The sequence below is a fragment of the Xiphias gladius genome, chromosome 7 (genome assembly GCF_016859285.1).
Source record: "Xiphias gladius isolate SHS-SW01 ecotype Sanya breed wild chromosome 7, ASM1685928v1, whole genome shotgun sequence".
NCBI classification, from domain to species: Eukaryota; Metazoa; Chordata; class Actinopteri; order Istiophoriformes; family Xiphiidae; genus Xiphias; species Xiphias gladius.
The window spans coordinates 29134678-29156965 of record NC_053406.1 but is presented as its reverse complement, the minus strand read 5'-3'; the positions used below and the strand labels follow the sequence as shown (position 1 = coordinate 29156965).

At 44.1% G+C, this 22288-nt stretch overlaps 1 protein-coding gene across 1 annotated transcript; it reads right to left on the bottom strand.

Annotated features, from left to right (window-relative positions):
• Positions 1 to 2197, bottom strand: LOC120792336 (mRNA decay activator protein ZFP36L1). The gene is made up of 2 exons (XM_040131456.1): positions 1984 to 2197; positions 1 to 1251 (listed from the first exon to the last, which is right to left on the bottom strand). The coding sequence occupies exons 1-2, from the start codon at positions 2035 to 2037 to the stop codon at positions 1 to 3; spliced, it is 1305 nt and encodes a 434-aa protein (XP_039987390.1). The 5' UTR covers positions 2038 to 2197.
• Positions 2198 to 22288: the final 20091 nt, after the last annotated feature.

Sequence of the window (22288 nt, the reverse complement as noted above, 5' to 3'; positions counted from 1 at the left end):
CTACTCATCTGAAACAGAGAGGCGGCTAAAGATGGGCAGACGTCGGCCCTCGAAGCTTGGTGACTCTGTGCCGCTGGAGGAAGAGCTGAGGGAACAGGAGGAGGTGTAGCCTTCCTCAGAGAGGGAGTCAGCTGAGGAGCAGCGCTGAAGACCAGGGAGGCTGTGCAGGGAGACCGGCAGCTGCTTGGGGAGGTGGTAAGGGAGGTTTGGGTTTTTGGAGGTGAAATTTGAGGTGGGACACCTGGCACTGATGGAATCGGTCACAGCATAGAAGCGCAGAGCCGAATCACCGCTGTCGCCTGCCAGGTCGGTGATGCCAGAGAAGGGGTAGGGGCAATGCTTCAGTGCTCCTGGCTCAGGAAAGAGAGGGGAGAGGAGCTCTGGGCTCCCCGTGGAGGATGGAGGAGGGGAGACAGAGGAGGCTCGGGTGAAGAGGAGGGAGGAAGGCTGTGACTCCTCAACTGGTTGGAAAGTCTGTGTAGAGGAGAAGCCTGCAAAGCTAAGACTGTGACGCAGCAGAGGAGGCCTCGGCTTCTGTTTCTGTGGAGGAACGGTGGCGTTGGCGGCGTGCAGCTCATCGGCGTTGTGTATGAAGTGGCAGCGGGCGCCGTACGGGCAGAAGCCAATTGTGTGGAAAGTGCGGCAAGGCTCTGTCTTGTACTTGGGGTGCCTGCTGAGACCTCTCAGCTCGTCCAAGCCGTGGGCGAACTGGCACTTGGCACCGTACTTGCAGGTCCCACTTTCTTCAAAGGTGCGACACAGTTCTGTCTTGTATCGGGTGGAGATGTGAGGCGAGGCGGCTGGGGGTCTGGAGGCAGAGGAGGAAGCAGTGGAGGAGATAGAATTGCTGCTGATGCAGAGGCCTGGGGGAGGGAGAAGCAGTGTTGGGGACACGTTAGCCATTTTGTCCTCCCTGCTTCCCAAGCTGCTGCCGTTGCCCTCAATCATGCTGACTGAGCGGTCGACTCTGAAGGGGATGTGGCTGAGTGAGGAACGAGGAAGCTGACCCTCCCTGCTCCACTGCTGGGCGGAGGCCATATTGAGCCCCCAGCAGGACGACTCAGTCACCTCAGAGCTGCTGCTGCTGCTGCTGCTGCTGCTGCTGCTGCTGCTGTTGAACTTGGAGTTGGGGAGGGTCACGGGGCAGAGAGAATGGCGACGCTGGAAGCCCAGGACTCTTTGACTGTGCTGCTGCCGTTGCTGCTGCGAGCAGGCAGACGAGCCATCTGTCGCCTCAAGGCTGCGGAAATTCTGTCACACAAAGGGAGAGGAATAGACGTGAGCTTTCTGCATTCCTCGAGCGCTGGAGCGAGACTGGCGGGGCAAAGTCGAATCGAAGGGAGATTTTACAGCTGCAGCTAAGGCAACAGGGCTGATAAAAACAAGACCGGAAAAACTTACTCATGGATTCGTGAGGAGTTGGACTATGTTTTTGTCTCGGGTATAACTGGATTGCACAGTGGCATAACCATGCACAAAGTCCTAATACACTAAAAATCCAGTTCCATTAAGTATTTTGCCCGTTTATCGTTCCAGCCATTATACGTTTTATGTACAAAATACTTTACAGTTTATGAAAGAAACGGTCAAAACACATGCTGTTTTCCAATAAGCACTATTTGAGCAAAATACTTTTTTTGAACTCCCATAATAACATTAACATGTGAAGCTTCAAGACTTATCCCGCAGTTTTAATATTACGGTTTAGGAAATCATATTAAAACGAAGCACTTTTGAGTTTCACTTTTCTTCTGAACTATTTCAACAAACATAAGTTTCGAACCGAACATTTTTAGCTTTAAACCAAAAGCTGCAGCAAAGATTTTCCCAGGAAGACTGAAAGGAATTATTGCATCATTAAATAGGCCATATCCCTGAATGGGATACAGCGAAAGAACACTTTATCTGCAAATTAGGCATTAGTTTTGTAACTTTTCATCACTTTGTTATCTTTCCCCACAAATTGTTATTGGTTGCTCTCACCTTGCAGAACTCCTCGTCCAGTTCCAGGAAAGGTGTTAGAAAGTCAGAGGGCATGGTTCGCTCCACCGTCCTCACAGAGTGAAAGAGCTGGATGTCTGATCCCACAGTGGAGGAAGGCTGGAGAGGAAAAATAGTGTCTGGGTCCGAAGAGAGGCAAGAGAGACGGACAAAGTCTGATGTATGAGGAGCTGAGACAACAGAGAAATGGTTTGGGGGATTGGAAAAACCGCAGAGATTTTAGTTTGGCTGTCTGAAGGTTGTTTTTTCGATGGTCAGGGATAAAGAGGCTACTTGTTCCAGGAGCCGAAAGAGATTTTTTGGGGGGGAGGGAAGGGGAAAGAAATGAAGAAGTAGTCAGGTCCGTTGTGAAGGAGACAGGGAGTTGGGAGAAAGAGCAACGTGACTCTGGGAGGAAAGTTTCTGGACCATCTGCTGGAATCTGCTTAAATAGTTGGGGAAACCCACCCATACACACCCACCCCCTGCCTGTGTTCTTCAGGGGGCAGAGCAGGGGGTGTATGCGTTAGTGAGTGTGTGTGTGTGTGTGTGTGTGTGTGTTTAGGGGGTATGGGGGAGGGGCCAGGCATTGTAACGGTGTGCTGGGGGGCAGGGTGTGCACAGAAAGAAGAGGAGGGAGCTGAATGAAGCTACTTTTCTACCCATTCATTACCAAATCCTTAAAGATGCATTCTTCTTCTTTTTTTTTTTTAAAGGCCGTCCCCTCACTTTGTCTAGGATCGATACAGCTAAGGAGATAATGACAAGTGTTGCATATACCAAACACATTTACTGTCATTAGTGCAGTTAAAATGCAGCAAAGTTTTAAAAAAATATGTAAAACTATATAAAAATGTGTTGAAAATTATTTTACGTGCAAAGTTTATTTCTCCCACACTGCATTCAATGCTGATTAAAGCGATCAAGCAGAAAACGAAGGAATGCACGTGCTATACGGTAGGAGAAACTGCAACCTGATTTTTTAATTTATTGGATCATGTGACCTCAGAAGCTAAATGTCATTACATTACTGCTTCTGGACACTGACACTACAGTGGATGTAAACAAGTCCTAATACTCTTTTAACACGTTTCCTCCGTTGAATACTCATTAAAATAACGTTTTGTCATGTGGGGTCCTGACCTTAACGGGATTTGTTCGTACTTGGGGGAACGCAGCTCAAAGCTGTAAGGGCAATAAAAAAGTTTTCTAACTGGACACAGTCAGGGTTTCCTCAATAAGCCTGCTTACACACCATCTGCAAAGAAGACAATATGCTTTGTGACAGATTCTGTTCAGACATAGTGTTGACTGTAGTACACTTCATTCAGTTTCAGAGGACTTGATGGACAGGGGTAGCTCCAACACATGGTATCCACTGCCACTTTAATAACACCCACAGTCTGGCATATTAAAAGCAGTTACTTTCGTCCCAGGTGTGACACTGTTTCTCACCATATGTTGTGGATGGATGGAGCTCAAACCCTTTCCCTCTAAAAATAAACTCAGTTTTGATGGTTGTCTAACTACAAACCCAGACCAGCCTTTTCGTTTCTGTTTATATGAAGAACAAAACAAAGCACTAACAATGGCAGCACGGTGGGTCAGTCCGGGGTCAGAACTCATTTGATTTCTTTCTGTCTGGAGTTTGTATGTCTTCCAGGTGTCTGTGTCAGTTGTCTGCCGGAGTCCAAAGTCATGTCTATTGGAAACTCCAAAAAGCCCACAGGTGTAAATGGAGTGTGAATGTGTTAGACTGACGATCTGTCCAGGGCTTACCCCACCCAGGTTTGTGAGCGTCGTTTTAGTTCTTGAACCTTTCTCTGAGTCTGCGGTGCCTTGGGACAAAAATGATGTCATTGGTTAAAATAAAGACAGTACGGGTTCTCTGGACAAACTGCATTCCAGTGAGATAAAAGCTTGCTATTATTATGATGCCTGTTGTCACTACTAACTGATAAACATGCAACAGCAAAAGTCTCTTAGTTGCTATCAGCTGTACATAAACTACAACGTTCACCTTTCAAGATTCTGAATGAATCAAAACTTCCCACTTATCTCACTTTATATTTTATATTCGGGCCCCCACATTTATGTGGGTCAGTGGTGAACCAGCCACTCCTTCAAGGGCGATGTTTTCATCATCGCGGTATGTCGTTTCAAAGCTTGTTGTTGTGCTGAAATGCAAACTCGGGTCAGGAAAGATGGTTCAAAGCTAGCAAGGCTGGAAAGGTGTCAACTGTCGACCATTGCCCAGTAACACACCTTTCAAAACATAACAAAGATGACTATTGGTCTGAATGGGTCACCGTGGGATTTCCAACTGGGGTCCGTGATTGTGCTCCCAACCTGGGTTTTACAAAAGTCAGTGTTAACAACACAAAAGTGTCTGATTGTGGTGTGGATCAGAGAGATACTTGAACATGATTTGAGAATGTGTACGGTATGCATGAAGTTCGCAAAAGTTGACCAGCTAAAGAACAGAAAGGCTGAGGTTGCAGCTTTCACCAAACACCACGTCATCCTCAGTGTCTGCCATGTTGAATATCCACTGTCAAACAACCTTACAATGATGATGAAAAGCAGAACTACAGCTGCATAAGTCTGTTCGAAGCCTAAATCTGGTACTTGTGAATAGTCAAAAAATGGACCGAACCTATTGCCATTATCTCTGAGAGAAATATATCTGCCATGCACGTGGACACGCGAACGTTATCTGTATCAATGGCCTCTCTACATACTCACGTCAAGCAAGTTATGTTTTCAGTCCTCTTACCTTGCAGGATTGTGCTTGTCCATTGTGACTTCTACAGGACCACAGGCGAAGGCGTGCTATCAGCTTATCAGAAGAAGTCAGGATAGCCTGGATGCGCCAACATCTAAGAATCTCAAGAAAATGTCGCTCATCTGGAGCGCTGGCCGCGGATCTGTCTGTTTAAATCGAAAATGACTCGTGCGAGTGTTTTTATGTGCCATAAGTATTTGGTATGTTTGGGACTTGACTGAAAAGGCTTAGACAGACACATACGAAAAAAAAAAAAATCTAATTAAAATAACCTATTTAAAGCACTGTGCAGTAGTTGTGGGTAATGGCAAATGACGCACTATAAACAAATGAAACCAGGAAGTGTAGTTTCTTCAGACAGAAGAAGGAGTCTGTTGCGTGTTTATTAGAAATCAGGGTTCAGTTTAGGTTCCAACTCTCACTGAAACTCAATGGCCACATGTTGTTTGAACCTGTTGATGTGTATCCTACCGTTTTACACTCTTTCCAGTGGGAGCAATAATGCATTTCAATACAATACCGCTGATCTGCTGTTTGTGTCGTGCATTGTGTCTCTGCATGTTCACTACAGGGACGTTTCAGACAGTGCTAATGTTGTGATCTGAGGTGTTGAGCCCATCGAGTAGTTTAGAGGAGCTAAACAAAGGGAATGTAAACACTGCAGTGTTTACTGATTGTGAGATTCAGCAGGTAATACGGAAACAACACAGTCAAAAGATAAAATGAGAAAGTACCAAGGTTGCTGTGTGCGTCTGAGAGAGAGAGCAAGTAAGAAAGAGAGTGTGAGGGTGTCTGCGATAAACTCACTAAATTCGAAACCATACCTTCCTCTCTATGTTCTGGCCGTCGGTCCACACAGAGCACCCAGAAATAGTTTTTAAAAAAATGGTTTCTGCAGTGGATAAATCTCTGAGTCTTTCACATTTTAGTCTGGATATCTCACTACGCTAAACTGAGCCTTTAGAAAACGATGACGTAAGCCTGCTCATACATGCTCAGGGGCTTGTGGCAATAAAATCAAGAAGACGACCTTCTGTCGCCTCAAGCCCCGTCTGTGGTCACTCATTTTAAAACAGCCAATCACACAGCACAGGTGATGTGACTGAACTGCAATGTTTCTATGTGGATTTTGCCAGACGACGTGTGATCATAAAATAGCGATTTGATTGACTGCCGACCCGATGTGGGATCTTGGAGGAAACGCAACTGGGGCAAATATTTATTTAGCCCACATGGGGGAACAAGTAACCCAAGAAGTTAGTGGTTTGATGTATGGAATGACAGTTTACTGTAAAGAGGCTGCAAAACAAACTGTAAAAAACACGACATGTCTTATCACAATGCCTCCCTGATTCGTTACTGCGGTGTGTGTGTGTGTGTGTGTGTGTGTGTTTTCAGGGTTGAATAACTGTAATCCAGTGTGGTTTCCTCCCTGTGGTCAGTTGGTTTGGTAACAGACTGACTTTCGTTATGTCTCTCTCTATTACACTTTCTTTCTTTCCACTCCACATATTAGTCAAGTAATTTAGGAACAAATGTTTCCATCACCCCTTCACTTCCCCGTATTTTGTAGTATTTTTCATGATCGATCTGGTAAATGAATCAGTTATCTTATCAGTTATCTTTCTCTGATCCCCCTCTCTCTGTCTCTGTTGTTGTGGTCTAGTAGCCTTCTGAGTGACACAGCAACTGAATCTGTTCTTACATAACCAGCATAACTGTCTGTGGGGCGTGTGTGTGTGTGTGTGTGTGTGTGTGTGTTTTGGGCTTGGGGGGTGGGGAGGGGCAGAGCTCGTGGGTTTTTCTTGTGTACTTCTGCAGTTGCTAGACTGAGTATGTAAAGTGTAATTATGGTGGTTAAACTAATAACTCGCCACGTGATCATGTAGATAAATGTCTTTGTTTCTATTGATTGAACCTATAAAGTGTGATTCAGCCTGCAGTTCAGAGAGCCTGTTGTTCACACTCAGTGTTTACTGGCAGCGTAACTGTAATACTCAGACTGGGTATTGTCCAACATTTTTGCCAGTAATATATTGGTTACTTGTTACTTTATCTTCACATTATTATGTGAAACAAGCCAAAAATCTTAAATACAACAGGGCTTAATGTTTTCTTAAACTGAACAGTGTTTAAGGAACTGCGTCTACATAACACACAGTTTAAAAATTGTCAAAACAATTATTCAGATCAGGTGATAGGTAACCAGAGAATAAACAAACAAGGTGAAGAATATGACCAAGCCTTTGGTGCAGACTTCCGCTTCCAGTTACAGTCACGGTTGCAAAAAGCATCGAATTTCAAGACTTCGAGCCCTAAATTTTGCATAGGAACTGCTGTTTTTTGTCTGTGAAATACAAAGTTTTGCTTTTGGATAGGTTCCACCAGGCAAAGCTATGAGAAACGCCTTCTTTTGTTTTGTTTTTTTGCAAATTCCTTTCCTTCCTTGTGCAACATTGCATAGAAAAAACTCAGATAGATTAGATGGCAAATCTCCTTATCAACTGCGATAGGAAAGCATTTGATCTAGAGCTCTGATCAGGTTTGATCAGATGGTTGGGGAGTAAGATCAGGGGCACAATGTCCCACCGTTACTAACGAGGCCCTGATAAAATTGACGGTTACATCATGATGGTGGTTCACTTTACTTTGGCTGGGTAACGTCAGTGGCCGTGTCAGTTAGCAATAGATTGGGTGGGGACGAGGGAGGGGCGGGTTTACAGAGGCTGGTACAACACAGTGACAAAGTGGTGGGTAAGTTTCATGTTTGAAATATGTTGACAACGGAGACAAATATGAGAAGTAATGGCTGCCTGTCCACATAGCTGACACTTTGACAGGTCACGAATGATCTGAAAACTCAAAGTGTGTCGGTTGAATAGAAATCTGTCTAAGGAGGATGGGTCGCGATCCCAAGTGTGGAGACGGCAGGCACTGCTGTTACAATAGCTGTTCAGTTTTAATCATACAAAAGATAAGAATGAGCCACTTTGCCAAAGAAAATTGGTCATTCTGTTCAACCTTGCAGTTTCACAAAGATTGCGGGGATATATACAATTACTGTTTATTATACTGTAGGCTTCTTTCTACTTTCTGACATGCAGACTCTCAAAGCCACCACGTTTTGAGAGTGTGAATCTCTCTCTCTCTTTCTGCCTCTCTTTCTCTCTCACACACACACACACACACACACACACACACACACACACGCACGCACACCCCCCAGCATGGTTGTCGACCTCCTGTCTGAGCCTGTCTTGGCCTCTTTGTTGAGGCCAGCATGACAAGAGCACCATTGTCCAGAAGCTTCTCCATATGTTCCTATATACAGCACAGTGAAGCATTATGGACAATACCAGCACACAGGATCTGTTCTAACTGTCCTCTCTGACCCTGACTCACATGGCTGCACTGCAGTGAACTGCATTCGGTAAAATCCTTTTCAAAGAGAGATGCCACTGCATCCCGCAGCATTTAAACAACCGATAGCTGAAATTTGATAATTTGACGACACTATAGGTTTATGTTGTTGTCCTTTGTCTACGGAAAAATAATGAAATTTCGCTTCTGGAACCGTGGACACATGAAATAACCTGACGAGACCCAGCAAGACAATGCGGTATAAACAAGCAGTTAGTGGCTGGAAGCCTCGCATCTCTCTCCTCTGAACAAGTCAGAGGATTCTTGGGCGTGTTGGGTTGGTGGCCAGCTTTGCTGCTTACAGCGTACAACACACAGGAGCAGACAGTCCTGCAGCTGTTAAAGGGCCACTTACCCTTAGTGGTATCTCACCACTTAGAGAGCAGTGGTTTTTGTCTTCTAAGGTTTCAAGATGTCCAGTGTGAACTCAGCGGCAGCATGTTTTCTCCAAAAACTTGGTTATTCAGGACAACCTGCAGACCCAACCGTGACATTGTCCCCAAGTCGGACATTGTTTCTAGAAAGGCACGTGTTGCCGTTGGGTTTTTCAAATGTAATCTTTAATTGCTATCAGCGCATCCTCTTACATGTAATGCTGCAGTTCCACATGAGGCTGATGAGTTGTTTACTTCCTAAAAAACCCCAAAACAATTCATGCTTTTAATATTCATCCTCATCTCCTCCCTGCCTGCCCATTGTCATGGATGTTGGCTCTTTAAGGTCATTTCCATTTCAGTGTGGATCTGACTGGTCGTCAAGTACCCTGTTAGCAAAGCCACAGTCCATTGTTGTAACCTGCTGTGCTTGTTTGTCGTGGTACCGTGCTCCCACTTTCCTCCCTCCATTATTTCGTCTGTTTGTACCTTTCTTTCCTCCTCCCTCCATCTACACAATTTTCTCTCTCTTTTTCTGTAACAGAATGAAAGACATCTGTAGCTCTCAGATGTCCACCACCTTGTTTCCTCCATTACATCTGTTATCTGTGCATACTGGGTATGTACTTGAGTCCTGTCTTGCAATTATACCATGGCCACATACAACAAAAAATGAAGCTGTGTTAAAACTGTCAAATATTTTTTAAGTCTGTCTTTTGTGAGTGATTGACAACCAATGAAAATGACAAATGGCCACCTGTCACTGTGACAATATGCTGACGTTTTTAATTGTTTCTCAGTTACTTCTGCTGTTGTCTCTTTTGCTATTAGCATGTCGCTACAATACAAAACCAGTCAATTCAAATCAGTCTTCACTGTCACCCATTGGGCTACAGTGTTTTCGTGACCTGCAGTTTGCCTCTTTGCAAGCGAACATATCATGTTCTCAGTTTCCCAGGTCCAGAATACAACCTCTCAGGTTCCATGTGAAGGGCAGCAATAACCGGTAACGTACCGTCGCTGTCACCTGGAGATCAGAGTTATGTTTCGTTTGTGCTGTTGTACATTTTAGACCTAAGGACAATATTAACGGTACAGTTTTTTTTGTAATCTATTTGTCTTAAATCATCCAGTGCTAATGGACCAACAGGTGAGGTCATTTGCAAAAACGGGAATAAAAGTAACCGCTAAGGACCCATCATACACCCAGATTTTCATTCTCTGGTGGGAGACAGTGAGTATTTAGCTCTTTTTGTACCCAGGGAATAAAACCTTAATCTGTTGGTGCCAAAGCACATGGGACCACAGCAACTCCATCTTCTTTTAGACTGGTGATTTATGGGTTCTTTTCTAAGGTGTCAGGAAATATTTCCAGCCCTGATAGGAGAGAAACAGTTTTAAACGGCTGATTACAGTGGAAAGTTATAGAGATTAATGGTGACTACAGTTGAGAAATGAACATGTCGTTGAAGCCGAGGGATGAATGGTGACCAAAGCCTGTCGGTGACTGTTTTACAGAAGTTGATAAATCACTGTGTAGGGACCTGACTGTGGTGAAGTCGCACAAACCGTGTCACGACAAACTGCCGAAGGAGGATATTTCACTTTGTCTTTGGCCTCGTTCCATCCATCAAGCCAGCTTCCTCTCTATTAATTGTACTTCTACCCCCGGGAAAATGTTTTCTGAGTTTTATTTCACAAAACGTGCTTTCCTGTCTGGTAAACTGAAATTTGACTGAATAATGACTCCGTCCTCTCCTCCCTTTTTTTCTTTGCGCACATGGTAACCTTCTGTCTCGCTTTTCTCGATCTCGCTGTTGAAAAGAGTTCTGCGGTGTTATAAAACAGCAGGAGAGGATGACAGTGACTATGCAAAAGGAGACAGATGTTACAGAATGAAGACATCCACCTCAGCTTTGCTAAAGCGACGATTCTGCTCTTTCCTTTCTAAAAGACTGTAGAAGTCACCCACCTCTAACCCGTGCAATAAAAGCAAACTTTAACACACAATTTTGGATTTTCATATCCAGAATGGGAACTGCAGGTGAGTGGAAAGATAGTTAGGAAGATGATAAATATACTGTAGGCCACCGCTTGATCGTTGCATCAAATCTGCTCAGTGGAACTCACAGGTACAGGCTCCATGCTTTCTGTTCTGTGGGCCTTGGGTTGGATTGGGCCCAACAGAAGCTGCAGCTTGAATCGGCTGCTTATTATGCATCAAATCACTGACTTGGATGTGGATGTGTCATGTTCCAGATTGTGTGTGTTACTTAAGAAGTGCTTCGGTTTTCCAAGGATTTCACGAGTTCGCCGGCGCCGGTCAGTTTAAATAGAGACCTTCATTTACGCATTTGTTCTCTCACTGTTGCTACCACATGCTTCATTTTGTTGGGCCTTATGTATTTTGAGCCTTTAAGCTTTTGGGCTCTAAACTTCATTCATGGTTTTAACTTTTTAATTACAAATTATGGAATTTATCATTTTAATTTACTTTATTTAAAAATTAAAAAAAAAAAGAATTCCTTCCATTTCTCCCCCCTTCGTTTCTAATCTAATAAACATAATAAACACAAAAATGCCTCTTTTTAAAAGAAGAACCCTCGGCCTCTGTACTGTTTAAGGGAACCAGGTAATGGAGGTTTTTCAGTGTTTTTAACAAACGATTTTCAGTAACTCTCTCAAAGGTAGTTGAGAAAAACACTTTGCTGAATCAACCATGAAATTGGACCAGAGAGTTTGAGGCACATGCGGTTGATATGACAAAGAGAAATACCTGTTAGTCATTTACAGAGGAAATACACACTGAGAAGCAACACTCTGCTATATATCAATTTATCGTTGTGATCAGGGAAAGCAAGTGCAGTTATTGTGAGCTGGACACATAAACAGCTAACAAATGGAAGCCATGTGCTTGGCCACAGGCTTTCACAGTTCGGTTAAAATATGAACGTTTGTCAGATACACAGCATATGGAGTTCTTCTTTGACAGCATCGTCAACCCTCCATGTGGAGAAGCACATGGATGTTCTCATCGACCACGTTCTCTTCCTCCATACAGTCATGGTCATGGGGTCTACAGCCACACTCCTCTTCTTTCCCTCTGATCCTCCATCAGGCCGTATGGCTCCTTAAATCCTTTCAATTCACCAACTGGACTCAACCCCCCCATCCTGCGTGCGCGCACACACACACACACACACACACACACACACACACACACACACACACACACACAGACACACACACACACACTCACCCAGCTAACGGCACACAGCACCGTTTCATCCCACTCTCTCTTTCTACCCCAACAAGGACTCCGTAACTTCCCCTCTCCAGTTCACTCTTGAGGAGGGAAGCAGCAGCCGCTTGGGCTTTCAGGAATAATATAGTGTGTGTGTGTGTTTGTGGGTTTTTTTGGGGGGGGCTGAACAGAGTGTTAAAAGCATCCACTGAATTATGTTTTGACAAAAGACTGGACCCCCCGCTGCTGTAATTTTCCCGCCAGTCAGTTTCCTGTTTCCTGGAATCTGGCAATGTGTCACACACACACACACACACACACACACACACACACACACACACACACACACACACACACACACACACACACACACACACACACACACACGCATGCACACATACACAGGCCATTTGGTGCCAGCTGCTCACTATGATGCAACAGCAGAGTGACTCGGGGCATCTGGGTAATAAAGACTTCCTTTTATTAAATCCCTGGGAACATAATCCATATATTATTTTATCACATCGCCTGAAAATCGCCTTAAAGAACAGGCGGAGGGAGAATCTGCAGAATCCTATTTATCCTTTGACAATAATAAAAGATTATTTTCCACACTGTCAGTGTTTTTGATACTCACAGCATGTTCAAACACGTGGTTTATTTCAGTAGTGTCGCAGATCTCACGCGCTAGAGTAGCAGAACAACTCCACAGCAGGTCCTCCAGGTCCAAGATATTAAAGATGAAATTCTGAGAACTTGACGTTAAAACCAAACGTTGAATAATGCTAAGAGGTTGGGGTGCTACGTTGCCTTGGTATACCCGGGTCTGGACCTCTGAATGTCTTGAGTGTTTTAAGTTTTGCTGGGCACCTTTCAGACCACAAGAGTGCAGGGCACACTGAGAGGATATGTGGGTATTGAGTGAAAGTAAAGCAATACTTTTCATTATCCTCCCCAAATGTTAAGCCGTAGGCTACACAGAGCTGATAAACTACGAAATCAAGCCGTGTCTTAGTTCACTCACTGTGATAACTGTGTTGATGCTACGTATGTATTCTTACAGTAAATAAACAAAAATCTAATCTTAAAACATTTTTTACCTACTAATTTCAACGTTGAGATAATGAATGACCCGGAGTTTATAAAAGTATTAAAACGAAAATGCCAAACACCAACAGGCGCTAAAAGTTGTCTAACTATCAACCAAGCTGCAGCAGCAAGTCCTGATAAGTCTGGGGAGGTCTGCAGACGGCCAGGATTAGTATCCACGGGCTAAGAGTCGAGCAAGCACCGGGGCTACCCTAACTTTGGTGCATGAATGAGTCTTCGGTATTCTTCGAAGTACAGGCTGCAGTTCGGCCCGCAGGGGAAGTGTTGAGCAGTGCTGTCCCAAAGTGAGGGGCTGAGTATTTTCTACTGGCATTTTTGTGAGATCTACAAAGCACCTATCAAGTTTACTTGCTTGCGCCCGGATTCATTCAGACTCGATGCATGTTAGCCTGTTAGCCTGTGGATCCGCTGCTTCAGTTTAGTAAAGGTACACAACATTTAGTGCCTGTTAGGGTTTATAATTGTTTTGCATTTTAATTTAAATACTTCTACTGTCTCAAGGGTATTTATTTATTTTATTATTTCTGCTAATCATCCAACATACATATGAGTTGTTGGAGTTTTGCTTATTTATTGGAAAAATACACACGTAGCATCAACACAATTATCACAGTAAGTTACGTAAAAACACCTCTTGATTTCATAAGTTATCGGCCTTATTTAGTCTGCAGCTCAAAATTTTTGGAGGTTAATGATGCATATTGTTTTATTCTCCATTCAATAACAGCAAATCATGTTAGTGTGCCCTGCACTCTTGTGGCCTGAAAGGTGCGCAACTCCAAATACTGGAAAATTCCACATGCACAAAATACGTGATACATTGAGAGGTCTGCATCCGGTACATACAGAGGGAAGAAGCACTCGAATACCCCAGCACTAGGGCAGCAGGTATGAACTTGAGCTGGTGTCAGCAGCGGCCTCGGCTATAGTAAGACCCGTGGGGAACACCTGTGTCAGACAGTCACTACCTGCACCGCTTGAAACACCCTAAGCCACAACATTGTCCTCACCAAGTTAACTGCTGAAATCCGGGAACATGCCGGCGTTGCTACGCTGAGGTACGAGCGTAAACACAAATGATCAGTCACATTGTAAACAAGCCATGTATATAAAACAAATAACAGAAATATCCAGGGTCTAGGTTCACCTCATTGAGGGATTATTGCCGTCAGGTCGTTCTCCCCATGTTGACCCATTTCAAGTCCTGCTGGGCTTCTGATGAAGCGTTTTCAGTGACGCGAAGGCCACATTAAAAAGGGCTGAGGGCCTGGTATAAAATCCAACAGTGGGCAGACACGTGTTTAACCCTGGTCATGAAGTCAGGTCATAGACCCATGTTGATGCAGAAAGACCAAACCACGCAAGTGAAAATACATGTTTATTCTCCACCAGTGTGAAAGTCAGCGTCAGCCCAGCGGTGGACGTACCAATGTTAGCTGGTTGAAGGGGCCGACCAAGAGCTGCTGACGCTTTGAGTGCATCCGCAAATGTACGTACAAATGTACAACACTGAGCAGGACATGCGGAAGTTTCTGTGCAGACACACTCAAATGTTCACTACAAATGTCTGTGAGGACAAATGCTTGCCTCCCTGACACACACACACACACACACACACACACACACACACACACACACACACACACACACACACACACACACACACACACACACACACACAAACCTCCAATGCCAAACTGTCAACTGCCACAACTGGTGGAGGGTTGCTAAGGTGTGTGTGAGACAGACTGGACCTTGTTCTCACCAGACGGCCCCAGTCTTCTGATACAGTGTGAAGTAACACACGCACACACACACACACACACACAGACACACAGACACACTCATTGGGTCTGGGGTGTGAGTCTAAGAGGTGCTGGTTGGTGCTAAATGAGACCAGTCTCCTCAGCAGCTGCTGCTATGTTATTTTAACAGGGGCTGTCGTGTGTGTGTGTGTGTGTGTGTGTGTGTGTGTGTGTGTGTGTGTGCATCTCTGGCCCTCAGCTGTTACTGGCTAGTCTCGATCCGACAGACCGGAGGGGACATCCAATCTTTCAGAGGTTTTGTTAATAAATTGAAATGGAAGTTTAAGGTCAGTAACAACAGCATAAACATAAATACACCTGTAATCATTACCAAGGGAAACCAACACTGAAACTAAGAAAAGAAAGTCTAAAGGTTTCAACCACTTCCAGTCAGCAGTCAGAAAAACCTCTCAAGCATACACCTGTGTTACACACACACACACACGTACAGTTGATTTTCCGTCGCTCTGGTTTTAATTACAGACAAAATATCTTGTGAATGTGATAGAGACAGACTTGGAAGTCCCCAGTGTTGGACTTTCCCTCAGGGACAGAAAAAGGACATTTAATTTGATTTGATAAAATGGGATTTACATGCTAAACTTAATAAAACCCATTTTGTATATATATATATATTTGACCCCAGGGGACAGTACATGTACATTAAGGTCCATGTTTGGAGCGGGAACTGAAATTGTGAATAAGCTCCTCACTAGTGACCGAGAGCATGACTGTCAGCTCAGGATGTTATTTCCTCCTCAAAAGCATTTTAAAAGACCGCGAAAGCCATCGAAAGGATCACAATCTGATGGCCCAGTTGTACAGTAAGTGGCTGCTGTCAGCCTTATAGACAGGGCCAGGCTAGGTCTGTTCTAGCCTGGACGTAACAGACTGAACGTGCTACTGAACTTCACACAATCGGAATCGGAGCTGAACGTTGCGTCCGCACGAACGGCGATGCGTTCGCCTACTGTTGTACGCGGTGAAGTGCATTTGAAAGCCGACGCGGCCGCTTAGCGAGTGAACTCATGAAAGAGTTCAGAGAGGAAAATTGCTTTCGTTCCTTATTTCCAGTTTGAAAGCTCTACAGCAAAGGCCTTTGCACATCACGTCTTCTGTTTCAGTCTGAAAATATACGATACTAAAGAATAAAACTTGCCTCACATTCCGTTCATTATATTTACAACTCTGAAACTGTCCTCTGTCATACGTGAGCAGTGAGTAGCTTAGATTTTCTTTGCTTTTTCTCATCGGTTAAAAGGGTCATGAGAAGTGCTCTGTGTTTATGAGGAACTTTTAGGCGTAGATAGATGAGAGATATCATCGTCGCGCGTGTGTTTTTCATACTGCCGGCTGCCGTTCAGGGACGACCGGATCGAAATCGTTGTGGTTCATTTCGATGTGAGGTTGCAGCGTTTTTAGTCATGTACCCCGAAGCGATCCTGCAGCTCCAGTATCAGCTGGTGAAATTGTACCTGCTCTTTAAACGCATTTCTCTCATCGCGATTTGGAGGCTGCGGTTTATTTCTTAAATGTGCACATTGTATAAAACACGAGAAACAAATCAGACCTAGATGCCTGACAAGTTTTTCATAAAGATGGAGGTGGCGCTTAACCGGAAAACTCTTTTCCACGTCGTGTCAAAACAAGGTGATGTCTAGCAGACCATTGTGACTATTTTTATTGTCTGCATGTTATGAGGAAGATTAAGAAACGAAAAGACATTCAGCTTTTGAACTTCGGAGCATCGACAGCGTCATCAGCCACATGCCTGATGATATAGGTCTGTTTATGGGTGCAGCCATCCAGCCATATCTAACGGCGTCATTACCATAACAAACATGAATTCCCCTTGGAATTCCTGCCCTCTTTTCTATACAATACAAACCACCAGAGTCAATGCAACAGTTCATTGAGCTGCTCTCTTTCCACCGCTATTGTTCCAGGTCTGTTTTCCACACCGGGCCTCCAACGACCCCCTTAATCCACAACAAGTCCAGTCGTTGTTACAGTGTTTTATTGTTCCTGGAAAAAATGTATTGATTGTGGACTGTGAAAAGCAGAGGAGGAGACCCAAAGACTCAGCCATTGGTGCTAAGGGAGATGATTAACCTGCAGCCTTTTGGATTTTAATCAGCATGTCTACACACACTCAAGAAACCGGGTAACTGGACAATGCGTTTACATGCACCGCAGTATCCTGTTTGCTGTAAATCCAGATTTAAACACAGCAGGTCAGGAGTCTCGACTACCTCTGACCAAAGTTTTGGAGGAATGGTTTGCTTATTCTAACTGTGTGTAATATACTAGTACCCACATGTAGCACAAATTTTAACCACGTTTCCAGAAAATTGGCAAAAGAAAATGCAAATTAATGCGTTTTTCTCCATCCACTACTGTTATGGGAATATTAGGGGTCGGGCACATCGAGACAAACAGTCGGTGGTGCTAATTCTCCAGTGAAGAATGCTATTCAAAACCCAAAAATGGTTTCCTGTATCTGTTTGAGGAACGCCACAGTCTCCTCTTCGCTCCACACAGATCTGAGGTTTTCGTCTGCTGCCCTTTTTAGTCTCTTCAGCCGAAGCCTGAGTGACACTTAGGACACATTCCTCATCTTGCGCCATGATTTATTAGTTAAGTTAAGTTTCCATTGAACTTTGTTGCACTTTGTGTTTATAGATACATAAACTTTTCCACCTCAGCCAAGTATAAAAAACATTTTTGAAATATTTCGACTTTCATTTTGAATTTCCAGCATTTTTACTCAGTTTTAATATGTAAATTAAAAATGTACTTAAAACAAGTGGACGGAAACGCACTTACTGTATCCGCTCGTTTCTTCCGATTAGTATGCAAGAAATCAATAGATGTTTGGACTTTGTTAGACGTATGAAGGCCACTGTCAGTTAAACTCCACTAAGAGAAAAATGTTTTTTTCCATTTCTTTTCCGCATTGCATTGTGGGATGACAGTGTTCTTTCACAGCACTCGGAGAACCAGTTTAAAATGAATTTGTGTTACGGCACTGGGACACAGCTCGGGTCAGCGGCAGCGTCAGCTGTCAGTCCACAGCAACAAAACTAATCTGGCCAACTGTGAACTGCGACGTACCTGCTGAATCCGAAGCGCATCTGTTTGTGTCGCTGTGGACCGATCAGTTTGAACCTTCATTCTAAAAGCGACTTTTGCAAAACTGGATTATCAACATCGTGTGATGGCAGAGAAAAACACACTTTTCTTCTCTCTTGCTCTTACAGAAACACACGCAGGGTAAAGAGTACAACGCACAAGCAACAGTACATTTGTGTGTGTGTTTTCTAAATTACACGTGTCCCCTGTCAACAGGTCTGCAGACCAATCGCACAGTGACATAATTACTACAGGAGGAGAAACAGGGTTGACAGAGGTGTGTGTGTGTGTGTGTGTGTGTGTGTGTGTGTGTGTGTGTGTGTGTGTGTGTGTGTGTGTGTGTGTGGGTTTCTGGGGTGGTCTGGTACACTTACAAACCTTAATGGCAGACATAAAAACAAACACACACACAAACACACACAGACAGACAGACACACACACGCCACATTGTACAACGTGTGTTTACGCCCCGTTTGAATGTGTGTCGTGTGTCTGCCATTGACATGAACCAGTGGAACTTACTGAGCGGTGTATATGTGTGTGTGTGTGTGTGTGTGTGTGTGCTTAGCCCCATGCTGTTGATAAGCAAGTGAGCCGCTTTGACCGCATCCATTGCCTCATATTGATAATCCGAGCAGTTAACGAGACACAACGGGTGTTACGAGGCTTACTCTGCATATGTGTGTGTGTGTGTGTGTATGTGTGTGTGTGTGTGTGTCTGTGTCTGTGTGTGCGGTTAGCTGTGTGGTAATGTTTGAGCGACGAGGGGTTAACGAACACAGCTGCCGTCAGTTAGCGTGTACAATTCTGGATGTGGTTTACTGTTGACTGTATCTCGGTGTGTGTGTGTGTGTGTGTGTGTGTGTGTGTGTGTGTGTGTGTGTGTGTGTGTGTGTGTGTGTGTGTGTGTGTGTGTGTGTGTGTGTGCGTGTGTGTGTGTGCGCATGTCTGCGTGTGTGTTCCTGCACGTGAACATGCCACGGAATCTAGAAATCAACTTTAAGCATCAGGGTTGTTTTTCAAGCCTTCAAGTTATGACCCCTGAAGCCTGAAGTTGTAGTGTAAGAAGGATTATTTTTCAAGATTGTCGTCAGCGTTTGCTCAAAATACACACAGCGATCGTGACAGTCATGCTGATCGGCTGACAGGCGCCATGATTTTCAGAGAAAAACCCACCATTATTTGGGCTTTTGTGCAACGTGTCAGTCCGGGCAGACTTATTACCACTGAGTTAAGGTCATTTAGATTTAAGAAGTTCGCGTTAGTGCCGCCTTGAGATGAAATGCCATTCGATTTTTCAAGATTGCTTGAAGTTGTGTTCATGTCATCTCACTTTCAAACCTATATGTTTTTCCGCGCTGGTAAACGTGTGGTGTTTTCCCTTTGGTTCCATTTATTTCCACACAGAGAAAAATTCAAAATGCATCACTTAAAGCCATGTTCGTTGATTAGATGTGTCCGGGGCTGGAGCAAGAGAGGAAACACAGGAATCTGCCCAAATATCAAGAGGCCAGCATTCGTCGTTGTTAGTCCGGGTCAGAGCTCGATTCACTCTCCAGCTAGCTGCTAGCTGCTAGCAACTGTTGATGCCGCTCCCAGCGTGCAAAGGGAATTTGTTTGTGACTGGACCGAAACCATTTCCTCTACAGAGTTCTGTCGTTCTGGCCCGGGCCCGAGTACAACTGCTGTGATCGGAGCTGGACAAACGAATCCTGCCAAGGGGGAGAGTTGACCATCGCTGTAGCACCAACATGCAGAGCAGAAACACCACAGAGAACAACATTCATTAGCAGAGAAGGACAACAGGATAGGATTAAACTCCACTTTTCATGGTGCGCTGACAGAGAGACTGCAGTAGCAGAAGAGAGGGTGTTTTTACTAGGAGTGTCATGTTGCTTCCTGTCTGTGAAGTGTGTGTGAAAGAGAGACAGACATGGAAACTGACAGAAAGGAACTGGCTGTTATGTAAAACGCATCTCTCTCTCCCTCTCTCTCTTTTCTCACACACACACACACACACACACACACACACACACACACACACACACACACACACACACACACACACACACACACACACACTTCTCAAATACCTCTAGATGGTATGGACAGCTGGTCTGTTGGCGGGAAAGTGGAGGACCAGCTGTCACTAGAGAGAGAGAGAGAGAGAGAGAGAGAGAGAGTGTGTGTGTGTGTGGGAGAGGGAAGGTGGGGTTACATGCACAAAGAGATGGAACGAGAGGAAGAAGGAGAAAAGAGATAAACATCTAGAGACAGAAATAAACATGTAAACAGGGAGAAGGAAATGACAAAAAGATACAAGAGGAAATAAAGCAAAAAGCAGACAGAGTAAGTTCCTCGTGTGAGCTTTACAGGCAGCCGAGAAATCCCTCATCAATCATTTAAAATCGTTTAAATTATCATTCGAAACACTGCAAACTACCCTTCCAGTGAATACAGGCTTTAAAAGTTTCCTCTCTTTAAAAGATTTATTGGTTTAATTGGAGAGGAGCAAACTTAGCTGCAAAAAAAAAAAAGTAGCACTTTCTCCCATCAAATGTTTCAGAATGGGGATCTTTAGAAAGACGCTCTCTAATGTGGCCTTTCTTCTCCTTATACACTCAAGCCTGACTGTTGTGTTTCTGCAAAGCTTCTCTACGAACTTACAGGACGTTGTTGATCAATCACATATATACTCAATATAAGTCTTGAAAACATGATGGAAACATAATGGGACACACTAAATTGTCCATTATATTCGTACATCAGGACACCTCGTGTGTATGTGTATATAATTGCTTATATAAATACATTATGAAAAACTACTTCAGATGGGTTTATCAGACTAATTATAAGTACTCCTAATCTACTTTGATGTGATCTACTAACTTAATCCAAGAAGTTTCTCATTTCTGCATCTTGGCTTCAGTTTCCAGCAGTTACAGTGCTTGTATTTGGTGTAATCAAATCAAAATCAGGTTCAATTTGTTGTTTCAGTGCTATCGAAGTTCAGCTCGCCAGAGAAATAGGGTACTGTATAATATTTACAGATAGGGTTCAAATGCAACATCAAAACTACAACAAATCACTAAGAATGTAGAACGGCAGTATGAGGTATGTACTGCATAGGATGACAGTACTGATAGTAAAGCAAAGAAGGTGTTTGTCGAAACTCACTCTGCGCATTTTTGGTCAAAATTAAATATTACTTCATAAAGCAAAACAGTTCCCACCAACTCCTCCATTTTGGCTGCTAGCGTACAGTGGTTTTATTAGAACATGTTTGCTGAAAACAGCCTTCTGCTGCTGTTGGGTACAAGGCTTATGAGAGCACTTACCCTGACCCACACAGTGGATATGCTGTAAGACCAAAACTAGGAGAAGAGAGAGGTCTAAAAGCCTCATAGAGTTGCAGAGTTGGGTGAACTTCCAGGTAGCTCCAAGTAGAGGGTCCTCCAAGACCAACACATATAGCCATGTTCGTGAATGGGAAACCAGCAAATCTCATCTGCCCCGTTGAACTACCTGCTCCTCCTGGTCGGTCGGGGAACTTACATTCTCCCACGTGTTTTGACATCCTGCTGAAGCTACAGCAGTTTCCTCCTCGTTAACAACGTTAGCTGCCAACAAAAAACACAACTTTCTACTGTTTTATTCAATTTAGATTTGACCACATTCAGATTTAGACAGATGCTCTCTATTGTGGCCTTTTTCCCTTCTTATACACTATAGACTCACTGTTGAGACAAAGAATGCTGGGCATATGGGGAACTGGAAATTCCAAACTGGGGGGAGAAATCCAAGAAAATTCGCCAAAGAAAAAAAACCTTGTAGTGAGGGGAAAGTCCTGCATCCCTGATATTATGAAATTTACTTCCAAATTCAAATGTATCCTGAAAAGTTTCCTGCAAAGAAGATGAGTTGTTTTTGGCTGGACAGAAACGGAGGGGCCAGCCCTAGAATCGCAAACGTCCAGGATTGACTGACTGAGTGAGTAAGTCCGTGATAAAGTTACACCATTGGTCAGCCGAATGCCACGTAACTGATTGACGACGTTACACCATTGGTGGACCGGCTGAGTCTTGGAGTTTCATCATTGGTCGTTGCACTTTCAAAATGAGTTGGTGCAAACAGTTTCTATTGCGTCACCAGGGGGCGTTTACAGGCCAACTCAGCGTCTTTGTTGCGAGATTTACCAACTTTCCAGACCCTTTTAGCGACTTCTCTTCACCAAAGTGCCTAGCGACAAATCTAGCGACTTTTTGGACAAACGCTAGATACTTTCCATAGAACAGAGTCACCAGTATTGCCCCCCCCCCCAAGTGCAAGGTCGAGCTTTTCCACCGCAGGAACACCTCTCTATGTGTCTCATTCAACTGAACACAGAGCAGCTGACACAGATGTGAATGAGCTTCTGAATTTCTCTCTGAGTCATTAT

Bases quoted from the DNA above. Each gene is read 5' to 3' on its own strand.
- LOC120792336 (XM_040131456.1), bottom strand. From the start codon at position 2,037: ATGCCCTCTGACTTTCTAACACCTTTCCTGGAACTGGACGAGGAGTTC. The intron at 1,252-1,983 runs GTGAGAGCAACC...TTTGTGTGACAG, and splicing joins TGGACGAGGAGTTCTGCAAG to AATTTCCGCAGCCTTGAGGC.